The 14,114-nt window shown below is 35.0% G+C and overlaps 2 protein-coding genes across 2 annotated transcripts; both read right to left on the minus strand.

Annotated features, from left to right (window-relative positions):
• Nucleotides 1-9,515: 9,515 nt before the first annotated feature.
• On the minus strand, nucleotides 9,516-13,574 carry LOC142643982 (uncharacterized). Its single transcript, XM_075818676.1, has 4 exons — nucleotides 13,506-13,574; nucleotides 12,664-12,773; nucleotides 11,256-12,508; nucleotides 9,516-10,466 (listed from the first exon to the last, which is right to left on the minus strand). The coding sequence occupies exons 1-4, from the start codon at nucleotides 13,572-13,574 to the stop codon at nucleotides 10,384-10,386; spliced, it is 1,515 nt and encodes a 504-aa protein (XP_075674791.1). The 3' UTR covers nucleotides 9,516-10,383.
• On the minus strand, nucleotides 9,650-10,372 carry LOC142643981 (transcription factor MYC1-like). The gene has a single exon (XM_075818675.1). The coding sequence runs from the start codon at nucleotides 10,370-10,372 to the stop codon at nucleotides 9,650-9,652; it is 723 nt and encodes a 240-aa protein (XP_075674790.1).
• Nucleotides 13,575-14,114: the final 540 nt, after the last annotated feature.

The following is a 14,114-nucleotide window of genomic DNA, read 5'->3' on the forward strand; positions in this document are numbered from 1 at the left end:
TGATATGAAATTTTCGGATTTTAACAAAGCCATTGGTACCCAAATCATCTTAACCCTCTAATCTAACATTATTCACCAAAACCCATCAAGTATTTACTATAATAATCATTGAATAGCAAAACCCAAAGGATTTCATAAAAGAAATTGAGCAAAAAGCTTAGATTTTTACCTTAAAATCTTGTTGGGAAAAGGCACAAATGAAGGAGTATATGGAGGCTAGAGGGATGATCTAATGGTGGCTGTTCGTGAGAGATGAAGAGGGAGTAAGATTTGGGTGAAAGGAAGGGAGAGGCTGCAGCACAAGAAAAACAAGAGAGAGAGAGAGAGAGACCAACATGAAAATGAGGAAGAAAAGGGTGGGTTAGAGGGAAATGTCTGAAGGAAAGAAGTGGGAGACCAAAAATGAGAGGCCAAAGTGGTGCCAAGCTAAAAAAAATAAGAGTGAAGTCTGAAATTTTTTCAGTGGTACGAAGGACCTATTGCAGCGTTTTTTGACCCTATCCCAGCGCTTTTTGAAGCGCTGGAATAAGGTCATCCTATTCCAGCGCTTCAAAAAGCGCTGGGATAGGCCTCTCTCCATTCCCTTGTGGAGGGGCCCTATCCCAGCGCTTTTTGAAGCACTGGAATAGGGTGCTGGAATAGGGTCACCCTATTCCAGCGCTTCAAAAAGCGCTGGGATAGGCCTTTTTCCATTTCCTTATGGGGTGACCCTATCCCAGCGCTTTTTGAATCGCTGGAATAGGGTTACCCTATTCCAGCGCTTTTCAAGCGCTGAGATAGGATAATTTCAAATATTAAATTAATTATAAAAAAAAAAAGATTACCCTAACCTATAGCGGCGGTTATAAAACGCTGCAATAGGGCATCCTATACCAGCGTTTTTAAAAACCGCTGCTATAGGTCTCCTATTGTAGCGATTTATAAAGCGCCGGTTTTGAGTTGCCGTAATAGGGTTTCCTATACCAGCGCTTTTAAAAAGCACTGGTACAGACTTATCTATTACGGCGTTTTTTAAAAGTGCCGGAAAAAAACGCTGGGACATAACGATTTTTTTGTAGTGAGTGACCATCGCACCAAGGGTGTGCGGTGGTCTGAATTATAACATCTAAAAAAATTTAAATTTACCTACACATCAATAAATAACTTTTTTTTTTTTTTTTTTTCGTGTGGGTGTTGCAATGTTTTCTTGTTCTAATTAACAAGGGCCCCTCTTTCCATTCAATCATCATCCTCTACCATTAGAATTGAATGTCCAATTACTAGTTCTCATCAGAAGCAGCCTACAATGGTCTATATATTATATCCACCTCTAAGAGTAGATAGAAATGGAGTCGTGCTAGTGGAACAGAAATGAAGTTCCTTTATCTAATTATTTATGACGGTAAGTATCGTATGCTGCCCCTACTAACTCTTTTTCAATTTTTTTTTTCATCAGGAAGTTACAAATGCCAACTTTAGTAAGTGTTGAATGGAAGGAATAAGTTTTAATCCTATGTGATCTTATCCTTCTACGAGAAAAACTCCATGTTATCATATCCTAGACCACTCAAATAGTATAGGCAACAAAGTCGATCAGTTCTTTGAGCGACTACATGTTCTTACAAATTGTATAATTGTTAATGTTAATTTTAGAAATGATAATGGAGTTAATATCAGCAGTTCAGCAGCCCCAATTTAGGTTATCTAGTGAGGCAAGCAGCCTAGCAGTTTTGTGTTTTTGTGCATCGTTTAGGTTTTATATTATTTTTATTTATTTAAATAAATTTGGACTTAGCTGCATGTTTAGTGTTGAGATGAAATATAGTTGTACAATAAATCTGAAATTTATACATGGTAACTTTTGAACCGATAAGAAAGGTGGAAGGAAGAATATATATATATATATATATATATATATAGAGAGAGAGAGAGAGAGAGAGAGAGAGAGAGAGAGAGAGAGAGAGAGAGAGAGAGAGAGAGATGTTTCGTCCAAATATTTCCAAAATAAATCCTAAGTTGGAAGATGTTATTGGTTATAATTTAAACTTACTACTGAAATAACATTTTTGCCCACTAAAATTTGTAATGAAAGTACTTTAAAAATGTTGTATACATAACATTTCTTATATATATATATATATATCATGTTTTTCTCATGATCGTTGCATTTCGTAACACATACCGTTCATCAACCCTATTCCTCTCACATCCTCACGCTCTCTGGCTTCACGGGCCTTACTGTTCGAATCTGGGACTTTTTACAACGATGGTGGCACCAACGACAGTAAGATCGACACAACAATAAAGTATCACAAGATCAAGTAGACACGGACAGAACATAAAAGACACAACAACACTATCAGCCAAGGAAAGAATGGCTCTGATACCATAAAGGGGGGGGTAGACGATAGCGCAGAAGGCGGAAGCACAACAGAATATCAAAATATAGAATAATTCAAAGTAAATGATAATTGAAAGAAGGCGGTAGAACCAGCCAAGCAATTGTTATCAAAATAATTCAAAGTATTGAAAACAGAAGTGTTTATTGAATATACAAAAACGCTTACAGTAGTAGTAGTAGCAACAAGATTACAGTGATCAACAGGGATCAGTGGGATAAACAGTACAAGGCTTGAAAGCTAGTCCTGGTTCTAGTTATTACAAGCTTTGTGTATCAGTGAGATATCTTGATCTGAGGAAGTCCTAGAGAGAGTTCTAAGGGAAATCCTAGAAAAGATTCTGAGTTTTACAATAAGGGACAACCCCCCTTAAATAAGTAAATAAAGCAGTGAATAGTGACTTTTTAACTATTCATATCAGCACCCGTGAGGGGCAATAGGAGCGCAATATCCGAAAGGAATCAAGTCGTCTTTTGAGACCGAAAGTAGTTTGGCTAGTAGCGCCAAAAGCAGTCAATATTGTCATCATGGAAGGCAGTAGTAAATACTTTCTCTTGAGTGAATATTGCAACATCAGTAGCCGTTGTGTCGGCTAGAAGTGATTTAAGTAGAGTATCCTTCATCAGGTTCCCATTCGGGACAAGGATCCCATAGTGGATCATCATTGCATTCATGTTCATGATAAGTTGAATATTTGTTGCAGAAACCACAATACATTAATGGCTCATAAACAGGATCTCTTGTGAGAAATATTCTGGGGTCATCATGTTCTACCCATTGTAAATGTCGGACCGCAGAAGTATAAGGCTTGTTAACAAAAACAGAAATTTTGTCTGTACAATCAAAGAAATGGTAATCTTTCCATAATTCTTCAGAAACATCTAGAATTCAATTATTAAAATAACTTCTCCAACATTCAGCAAGAGCAAGGGGATGCTTTTGTGAAACGTAAGCATTTCCTTCGTACCACTGACCTTGGTGGGTATATCCATTAATGAGAACAAGATGTTTGGAAGGTTGAACATTCATCCAATTATTCTTTTCCCATTTGGGCAAAGTACTCCAACATCGGATGGAAACATAAGGAGTTGCTGCAACATCTGCAACAACCTTTTGGATAATACCAGGAAATTGGTTAATTTGATCATGACTCGTTAATTTGATGAGTCTGATAAAACCAAATTCAAACATTTGAGAAAGCCAGAAGGGATCATTATCAGAACCATCTTCATAATTAATCAAAAGGCCAGGGAAATGATGGGTTTTTTCATGTACTCTGAGACTGCTCCCAAAGTATTTTTCCCATTTCTTTTTCATGTAGCCTTTATTTGGGCCATCAGGTTCAACAATGGTAGGAGTGATTGAAACAAGAGTCTTGAAATATTTTAACCAAAGATCAAGATCTTTAGTCATAACCTTGCTTTCAAAAATACAAGATTGTACTTCTGGAGGCAAGTTGGCAACAACACTTTTAAGCAAAGATTGGTTTTTTAGACTCAATCTAGCAAAATCAGTACCTATTATAGTCTTTTTATCCATTGAATGGATTTCCTCTTTGCCAAAGAGTTGACTGATCAGATTTTATTCATCATAATGGTTTTGAGAGTTAACAAGGTAATTAAAAAGTTGGTCATCAAATGCACCATTTTCAGTAGTGAGGTCAACAAGTTGGGTAGTAAGGTTAGCAAGGTGAATTTCAAGTGCTCTCATGGTTTTGTCAAATAGTTTGTGGTGGCTTGAAGAATGAGAGGCTTGAAGGTTGTCAAGAATGAATTAATGGAATCTGGTAAATCACTATAGACTCCATTCTGGAATTGTAAATCTTAGTTCAATACTTCTTGTAAGGTTAATATGATATCACCACTGGAATATGTCACTTTTGCCAGGAAAAATTCCTGAAGGGATGTTGCATTACTGGATTTTACTCTAGAAGATGCGCCTTCATGCATTACAAAAGGATATCTCGCTGGGAACCTTTCGTCTTGAGGAAAGTCCTATGTAGGTGTTGTCCCCTTATTCCTCTTCTCTGCCGAAGAAGTCATAATATTCCACTTAGTAGTGGTAGTATTAATTCTTACTTTTTCCTGCCAATTAAGGGAGAAGATGTTAAGACAACTGTCTATAGTCAATAGTTTAATGATAGAATGAGGGTAAATATAATCAATGAAATTCTTTTGAAAAATACGTTTCAAAAGCCAAAGTATAGTAGTGATATATCTTAGTTGCGTAGGACAATAGGCTTTTGGAAGAAGACTTAATCTTGACAAGTTTGACCTTGGCTAAGGATTTGGTAACAGGCCTATCTTTTTGTTTAATGGATCTGAAATGTTTATTAACAAGATTAAAAGCATTATCAATATGAGTTTCATATTTTGAACAAAATTTGAATTTTACTTTCTGTCCAAAAGGATCAGTAGTAATTCCATCATCTTCAGTAAGAAAAGGGTATAAAGAGTTAATAAAAGGCAAACCAAGAATCATTTAACAGTCATGTTTTCAACAAGCACAGAAGGAATCTTAAAGCAAACATTATCATGGCAAACATGAGCATTATTCAATTCATAATTGATTTTCATTTTAGTTCCATTGGTAGAAACTAATCTTTCAGTAGATTTTTCAAAATATTTGGAAGGAATCAGTCCTTCTTGAATGCAATTAACATCAGCACTAGAATCAATCATAGCAACAACATCAAAAGCATAATCACGAGCGACAACAATTTTGACTTTAGTGTACCATTTAGGCAGCATATGTTTAACCAGAGACAAGTGATTATCAATCAAATTAATCAAGACACGATCAGAAATATTACCAGAAGGAGAAGCTTGTTGATCGGAATCATCTCCGTCTCTCTGCTCATCATTAGATTTATCCATATTTTTATCAATCTTAAGAATTAGCAATTCTTGTTTGAGATGATCATTATCATGTTTAATAGTTTTGACATCATTTTTTAATTGAATTATTTATTGTTTAACAGTTTTTATTTCATGTTGAAGATCATTAACAGTTACCTCTTTTGATTTATTTTTATTAAATCTTTTTAGAGTTTCTTCAAAACTTATTGTAGAAATAGGTCTTTTAATCTTATCTTCTTTTGTTAAGTTTTTCAAAAACTTGTCAAGATAATCTTTCTGTAACTTAGGGTCTTCAATTTTACTTATCATAGTTAATAGTAGATCATCATTCTCTTTTCTTGTGGTTAACATTTTAATAGATTTAATGACATTACAACAAGAATCTCTACAACCAAGTTTAATATTAGGAGATTTAGAAACATCACTACTGGAGTGATAATCAGAAGCAGATGAGGAGGAAAGATCTTCTTCAAAAGAATCAGTTGAAGCAGCAGTTTCAAGAATCTGAAATAATTCATTTTGATCATTATTATTAATGTTTAACATGTTTAACTTATTTTTTAATTTACCAAGCTGTTGGTTACAGTCTTTACTGAAATGGCCAAATTTGCCACAGTTAAAACATTTACCTTTACCTGATCTTTGTTTATCATGTTTTCAGAAAGCAGGTTTGTTTTTTGCATAAAAATCATTGGGTTTAACAAAGTAGGTTCTGTATCTTTTATGTTTTTTATGAGAATAACTTTTGTAAACTTTATCATGCTTACTTTTTCCTTTTTGCCTGGAAGGGGCAATAGGAGGTAAACCATATTGTTCACAGAAATTACCCATTTCATATTTAGCTTTCTTTTTATCTTTTAACTGTTGTTTTAACCATTTTTCATCATTGCACATATTAATTCCAAGTTTTTTAATAGTGCTGAAAATATCACCATAGGTTAAATTATCAAAATCAATAGAATCATTTTTTCCAATTAATTCGTTTTTTACCTTATGAGCAAAGATAGGAGGTAGACCGTCAATAAACCTCTCTTTCCAATAAGGCTTCGTAGAGTCTTTTCTGAGCATGACTCTGGAAGTAAACACATCTTGGTATCATCTGTAATCAGACATAGTAGGACATCTCAAATTATTCAAATAATCAGAAATTCGGGACGAAATATTGGATGGAGTACCAACAAAATGTTTAAAAATGGTGTAAACCAAAGTATTGACACCATCAGGAATACCACGGTTAATATTTTCATCAAAAATAGGCATACCATCAGTATCTCTTTTAACAGCATGTTTAATAGACTCTCTGGATTCTTCTGTGAGATGTGAATCCCACCAACCTCGAAGAGAACCAGTAAAACCATATGCAATCAATTCAACAATATCAGGGTGATCAAGATTGTCATGGTTGTTTATGTATGCAATACCAACCATAGACATGTGAGCCATTTTGTTAATAATGTCTTGTTCGGACAAACCATCAATATTCCATTCATAAAGTTTATCAGCAGAAACAGAAAATTGAGTTTGAGAAGATCTTTCTTCATACTGTAAATCAGGAGGAGTAGGTTTAGAATACCAATTTTTTGTACAAGACGTGGGATTGGGTTTTCCAACAAATCTTTTAATTTCGGGTAAACTTAAACCATCATCAAAAGAAGTTTTTAAAGAATCAGAAGATAATGAGTCAGAATTTGTGTTGTCTTCAGAAACAATTTATTTCTCATTTCTTGAAATAGCACAAGCAGCGCTTCTAGAAGTAGAGGTTTACTCGGTTTTAACTTTTAAATCAGCAAGCATTTTTTCAATCTTTTCAACAGTTGATCCATGGGAGTTAACTAAATCAAAAGTCTTACTCTGAGAAGTTTTAAAATCAATATTTTTTCTTTGACTAGGTAAATCAATCAAAGGTTTCTCAGGTTTTGAAACAGCATGTTTATCAACAATTTTTTCTTCAATACGGTCAAGCTGTAGACCAATAATATGCAAGAATTCATTAGCAAAATTGTTTTGTTCAATAATAGCAAAAACAGGAGTTTTATCATCAGCAATTTTGAAATGGAGGCTTTGACCTCAGTGCTTTCTTTATCATTTTTGCAAGTAATCAAAATAGCTTCAAGAGGTGGATGACTGGATTTAACAATAGTTTTATCATGTTTAACAAAAACAGATTTTTTTATTACGCTCAGGTAATTGGTATGAACCTCATTTCTTGAAACATAATAATTCTCAAGGTAATCAAAAAACAAAATATGTTGTTTTAACAAGACCATTTTTTCTCTCCATTTCCTTTTGATTCTATCTTTTCAGACTGAGCAAAAGTACTTTGGTAATACTTTCTTTTATCACGGTTTGCTTTAGAAAAGAATTCATTACTTAAAGCAACCATATCAATTTGAAAAGTAGGGGTTTCAAAATCCATATCTATCAAATTTATCACACGCAAATGTTTGAAAGGAGGAGAAGTTTCAATAGGTGGAAAATCAGATCCAGAAGGAGCATCAGATTTTGCATCTTCTTCTTCTTCTTGATCATCTTTTGAGAGAAATTCAGGTTTAGTTGAATAATAAGTATTATATATATATATATATATATATATATATATATATATATATGCAATTACAGTAGTCAATCAAGCTTAAATAACCAATTTGTGCAACGATGAACCTTTATATTTTTCAATTTTAAATATAAAGGATATCCTTACACAAATACCATGTTAAGCCATGCACTTTACCATCATCAACCACAGTTAGAGTAACTGCATCAATATATCTAAAAGATTGCGTCTATTTTACACAAAAAAAAATTTACTTTTTCTATTTTACACCATCACTTTTAGAAAACACCCACATCAGTTTATCTATTATACACACTTTTTTTATTAAAATAATATTTCTCCTCCCTTTTTCTATTATTTCCCACCTACCCCCACCTAAGATCCCCTTCTTTTTTCTCTGTGTCATAATACACTCCCTTCTTTAGTACTTATCTCTAACTCCGCCTCTCTTTCTTCTCGTTCTTTCTTCTTCTTCTTCTTCTTCTTCTTTTTTTTTTTTTTTTTTTGAGAATCTTTTTATTTCCTCTTCTTCTTTTACAATTTGAGTTTTATGCTTTTATTATAGATGATGATTTTGGGTTGGGTTTAATTAAGGGCAATGATTTTGGGCGGAGAAAGCAAAATTTTGGTTTGGGTTTTTCTTCCTCTTCTTCAGCATCTTCTTCTTTCTTTCTTCTTCTTCTCCTTCTTTTTTCAATTTCAGTTTGATTATCTATATGAATTTGTATATGGGTTTGATGAATTTGGATCTAAATTTAGAACGATTTTGATGATTTTGTGGTGTGTTCGTGATGATTTTGGGTTGGGTTTCCCAGTGAGTTTTGATTGATTTTGAGTTGGGTTTTCCACTAGGTTTGTCTTGATTTTGAGTTGGGTTTTCAAATTTCTTTTCCGTTGATTTTGGGTCAATTTTCTATGCTAGGTTGCGGTGTTTGGTGGTGGTGCTGGGTTTGGTGGTTGGGTGGTTATTTTCTGCTTCCTTCTTCTTATTCTGCCACGCTAGGTTGTTGTAGACGTTGGGGAAGCTGCTGGTTGTAGAGGAGAGAGAAAAAAAATTTAAATCATTTGCACATGAACAGCAACAGTGTATATATGCATGATTACTGTTCATTTGCAAGACCGTATTGTATATTTGCACATTTTTACAAAGACTGGTGTGGGTTTTTTGGGTTAAAATGTACAAAATTGAGCACTTTTTGCATTTTATACATTTTTGCAATCACCGATGTGGTTGCTCTTAGGAAGAAGAAAAAGAATATCTTTACAGGCAATTACACTTTATTACCAAGAATTATACTCTCATTTATAATTACCACCCCAAACTTTCAAAATGCATGATTACCACCTTAAGCTATAACCTGTTTCACTTAATACCCTATCATCAATTGGATTGTTAATTTGAACAAAAAAGCATGCCAAATTCTTCTCACGTGATTTAATTTGTGTATGTGACAACATATGAAAAGACTACATTGTCTCTCTTTAATCCCTTAAAATAAAGGTTACGTGGCACTACGAGGGTTAAATTTGTTAAATGATTTTGTATTTAGAATTTGAAGAGAAACAATATGGTCTTTTCATGTGATGCCATATATGCAAAGTCAAGTGAGTTGCACAAAACATATTTTTCAGTCCTGTTAACAACCCAAAGGACAATAAGGTGCAAAGTGAAATACAAGTTATAGTTTATGATAATAATAATAATATATTTTAAAAATTCAAGGTGATAAATGTATTAAGGATTATAGTATAGGGTAGTATAATTTCCTCGAATCTTTATGCAATATATTTACGAGGGCAGAACTTGTTGGTGAAAATTATATCTCAAAAAAAAAAAGTGTAAGTCATGGGACTCATGGTTACAAGGTACGTTTGCCACTACGAGCAATGATGTTGGAAATATTGTCCACATCCTTTGCATGAAGGTTGTTGGTCGTTGCCAGAACCGATCGAAAAATGTGGTCGCTTTTCCCTTGCTCAGTAATGGGCAATGAACTCATTTGCAGGCTGTTAGAATTAAACAGAACCCTAACCTTTTTGATCAAATCCATCTGATCCTCACAATGGAAAATTGCATCGGTAGAGCCCAGTTCCACAACCCCATTTGCCCAGGGTATACACACCATGGTCTGGAGCCCCAAGGACTGCCCTTGACCAGCCCGACCGCACGGTAAGCCTGCAAGTTGGTCCGAACCCACAACCCAGATGGGACTTGAATTGAAGAAGGCATAGCTTGGGAGGTCACCTCCTCTGATGATGGAGGAATAAAACATTGACGAATTAAAGAACCACTCGATGTTAGGGACATCATCTTCTAAAACAATCTCGTCGTCACCATTGGACATGTCAGACCCGCCACAGATCACAGAGTAGAGCTTGCCAAGTGCCTTCTTCCGGAGCTCTTGTTCCACCACTACTGTTGTCGTTTTGGCTTTGCCATTGGAGTTGTTGTTTCCTCTGTAGCATCCATTGCTCCAACCCAAAATCAATGAGCCAGAGTAGTCGTACAATGGCTCCCATAAGATGGCATAGGTCCAATTCTCGTGAGCCCCCTCAATTAAGGTTTGGAGGTGGTGTTGCATGGTTTCCTGGTTCAAAAGCTCCATAGACGACTGGGATTGCATGAGGGCCATGTTGGGGTGCGTTGTGAGATCTGAGGTTGAAAATTATTGTCATCTACAAGTTGAACAGAAAATGATCACCTTAGGTTTACGTTCAATTGAGATGGAGTTGGAAAATTAATTAATCTCTAGTTTCAACTTTCAATTAATCTCTAGTTTCAACCACCGCGCAACTTTAGTTACTCTACAAATATAAATGCTTATAGGGTGTGAGAGCAAGAGTCGGGTTCAAGTCTTCAAGAAAGAGTTTCAAACATATACACCTAGATTATGTTAGAATAGAAATTATATCTTATAATAAAAAATTTAAAAAAGAAAAAGAAAAAAAGAAGTGTAAATCAATTATTCTAGCGTCTCAACTTCCAACATATTTCACAACTACCATAATAAGGATAAATAATAAAATAATATTGACAGTAGGCTATGTAAGAACTACGAAAACACGAACATCATGAAACAAGATCAAGAATAGGAGACACTTCTATATATCCTATAATTTTATTTATTTATAGAAATATTTCATGTTTATATATAAGTTTTCATAATAAATTACAATGATCAAAATCTTTAAAAATATATATCTGAAATCAAAGGAATTTGTTTTAATAAAAAAAATATATATATTATCTCACCATAATGAGAACACACATGTAGAAGTTTTTACAGCATGTCTAGCACAGACACACGTGCCGAACATGAACATGCTGAGAATTTTGAAGTGGTTGTGCTTCTTATTGTAAGAATCAATAATGTGTTAACTCAATAATTGTGAAAAATATTGTGTGGCATTGCTTTAGTAGAAATTAAGAATTAAATTGAGGTGATTGTGCTGAGGAAGACTCACCCATTGACTTAGTTGTAGAATCTAGCGCCATTTGGACCAAATTAGGCATACGGATAAATTCTGTTTTCCTTGTTTTATTTCTTTTGGTTGAAGACTGATCATGGGTTGAAGCAGAAGCACAAATCTCAGGCCATGGGACCGAAATATACCAATCCATTGGTGGTGGTGGTGGTGGTGTGGAGGCTGAGTATTCAAATGACAAAGAAGAGTCTTTGTTGCTTCTCCAAATATTTGACTTCCTGGACCTTATATGAGGATTCAATGCATTTGAAGGGAAATTTCCATGAATGGTATACAAACTATACGCTGCAGACAAGTTTGGTGAGAAAATTGACAGTGGGGAATAAAATAATTTTGGTGGTGACATTGAAGATGGTGTGCCAGCGGTGGAGGTGGTAGCTGTTGAATCGTATGAGAGAGACTCATCACTTGTCTCGGAGGTGGTAGCTGTGAGATCACATGAGAAGGACTCTTCACTTGTCCGAGGATTCGATTTATTTGCACGGACAGAAGATTTTATGGAATTAGAATAAGAGAATTGTAGAAGAGGAGGAGGAAGAGGTGCTAATGGTGTAACTGGTGGCCTTGGAGGTGATATGTTGATGGTGGCGGCAGCAGTAATGGTGGTGATGGGAGGGATTTCGTATGAAAAAGAAGACTCCTCACTTGTCTGAGAGTATGACGTCCCTGTCCTTGTTTGGGAATTTGATTTGTATATATGGAAATGAGATTGTGAATAAGAATTTGCTCCATCAGTGTCCAGAGAATTTGCTACCGACCTTTCTGGTGGGAAGATTGAAAAAATGGAATATGAGTCTTTAGAAAGTGGTGGAAGCGGTGGCGTTGGAGGTCTTGTGTTGGTGGCAGTAGCGGGTGAGACTTTGTATGAAAAAGAGGATTCCTTACTTGTGAGAGACTTTGACTTGGTAGAACTTATTTCAGAACTCGATTTATATGCAGGGAAATAAGATTGTATTGAACGAGAATAAGAATTTTTATGAGTGCTGAATGAACTGTTTGTTTCAGACTTGTTTGGTGGGAAAATTGATTGTATGGAATCAGAGACCTGAGAAAGTGTTTCATTAGATTTTGAACTCCCATATTCAGATTTAGATGGTCGGAAGATTGACCATATGGAAAGAGAGAATCGTTGTGTCTTAGTAGCTGACGAACCACTAGTCGGAGACTTGTTTGGTGGGAAGATTGATGGTATGGAAAAAGAGAATAGTGAAAGCGTTTTCTTAGATGCTGAACTGCCAGAACGACACTTTTTTTATGGTAAGAATGAGGATATAGAGCGTGTAAATTGTCGAAATTTGTCTTTTCTAATTGGGCTACTTGGCTCAGATTTGGTGGAATTGGTCATTTTTTATTCCATTGAGGAACTCAAAGGTGGAGGATATCTAACGTTTGATTCCATGGAAGGAGCAATGTTCCAGTTTGATAGAAAGAAGGATGCTTCAAAGAGATTGCAAGATTCAGAAACTCCTTAAAGCTGTCATACTTCTTGTTATATCCCTATCATTATATAGACATAACTAATTAACAATTATGAAATCAAATTACTGATGAATTCCAATTGTCTCATTTGACTAAGACTTGCTTTCAATCCCCAGCTACAACAGGAGCTTTTAGACCAATCTTGGCTGCAGTTGGTATTTGGTTGGGATAAGTGTGCTCGAAAGTCTTCGATTAGTACAGTAATTCCAAATCTTAGATGCAACGAAAATGAACAAAAGTCTTCATGCGAGGCAGAAAAAACCCACAGGAAACTTTCTAGCCTCTTCTTTTTAATCCCTACGAAATTCCATTGCAGCTTCGCCTTCTCCTTGAGAGTGCCACCGATGTTAAAGTTGTTGTGTGCTTGTATGTGATAATTGAATGGTGCGCGAAAGCATTAAAGATAGAGCATAGATAGGGAATACACAAGCACACAAAGGTTATCATGGTTTAGCCTGTAGTGTGAAAGCTCATAACGGCTACATCTGTTTATTACGCACTTTTGTTACAATGCACTCAATATATAAAGTTAAATTGCTTATTCTACATACAAGTAAATGGGCCTACAATTAATTTGGGCCACTTGTACCATAATATATCTAACAGTCATCCTCCAAACCATCACCATTATAAGCTTAAGCACTGCAGACATTGTCGAGAACTCAGCACAAAAAAGAAGCTCCGTAGGTCCTTCCCAATTTGGACTAATCTTCCTTTTTCTTTTTTGACCATTGATATGGAATCCATTACCCTAGCCGACATGTCTCTGTCCAGTACACACGACAGAGTCGTAGGAATTCCGCTTTCTAATCCTTCCATTTCTAATCTCTTCACTCTTTTCATTTTCCAATAGTCAAGTCGCTGTCTGGTACTACATTAGCGTGTGTTTGGATAACTTGGCGTTTGCGTTTTGATGAATAATTTTTGCGTTTTTTTTTTTTTTTTTTTTCTTCTGCTGATGCACGATTCAGGGGGACAGCGGTTACTGTTTATGCTACTGTGCATGAACAGTAGCCGATTTTGTTGACTTTTCAGCATCTCGGTGGGTCTCATGTACTGTTCACGGGACCCACAAACTTCACTTTTCAGATTTTTTAAAATTAAAAATGGGACCCACGGCACTATTCACATATTTAAAAATTATTTTAGTACAGTGTTTTCAGTTTTCAGTTTTCAGTTTTCAATAATAAGCTGTATCCAAACGGCCCCTTAGATTGAGGTATTTTATATATTTAAATATTAATAAAATGGTATTAATTTGACTATATTGAGATATTTTTATATATTAATTTGTCTACATTGAGATTTTTTTTATTCACCAAAAAAAAAAGGAGATATTTTATATATTTAAATATTAAT

The sequence above is a fragment of the Castanea sativa genome, chromosome 7 (assembly GCF_040712315.1).
Source record: "Castanea sativa cultivar Marrone di Chiusa Pesio chromosome 7, ASM4071231v1".
Taxonomy (NCBI): Eukaryota; Viridiplantae; Streptophyta; class Magnoliopsida; order Fagales; family Fagaceae; genus Castanea; species Castanea sativa.

Excerpts from the sequence above, each read along its gene's own strand:
- LOC142643981 (XM_075818675.1), bottom strand. The coding sequence starts at position 10,372 with ATGCAACACCACCTCCAAACCTTAATTGAGGGGGCTCACGAGAATTGG.
- LOC142643982 (XM_075818676.1), bottom strand. The coding sequence starts at position 13,574 with ATGGAAGGATTAGAAAGCGGAATTCCTACGACTCTGTCGTGTGTACTG. Across the intron at positions 12,774-13,505 it reads ACAGAGACATGTCGGCTAGG|GGATATAACAAGAAGTATGA; the intron begins GTAATGGATTCC and ends ATATAATGATAG. Across the intron at positions 12,509-12,663 it reads CTCCTTCCATGGAATCAAAC|TTCAGCATCTAAGAAAACGC; the intron begins GTTAGATATCCT and ends TCGTTCTGGCAG.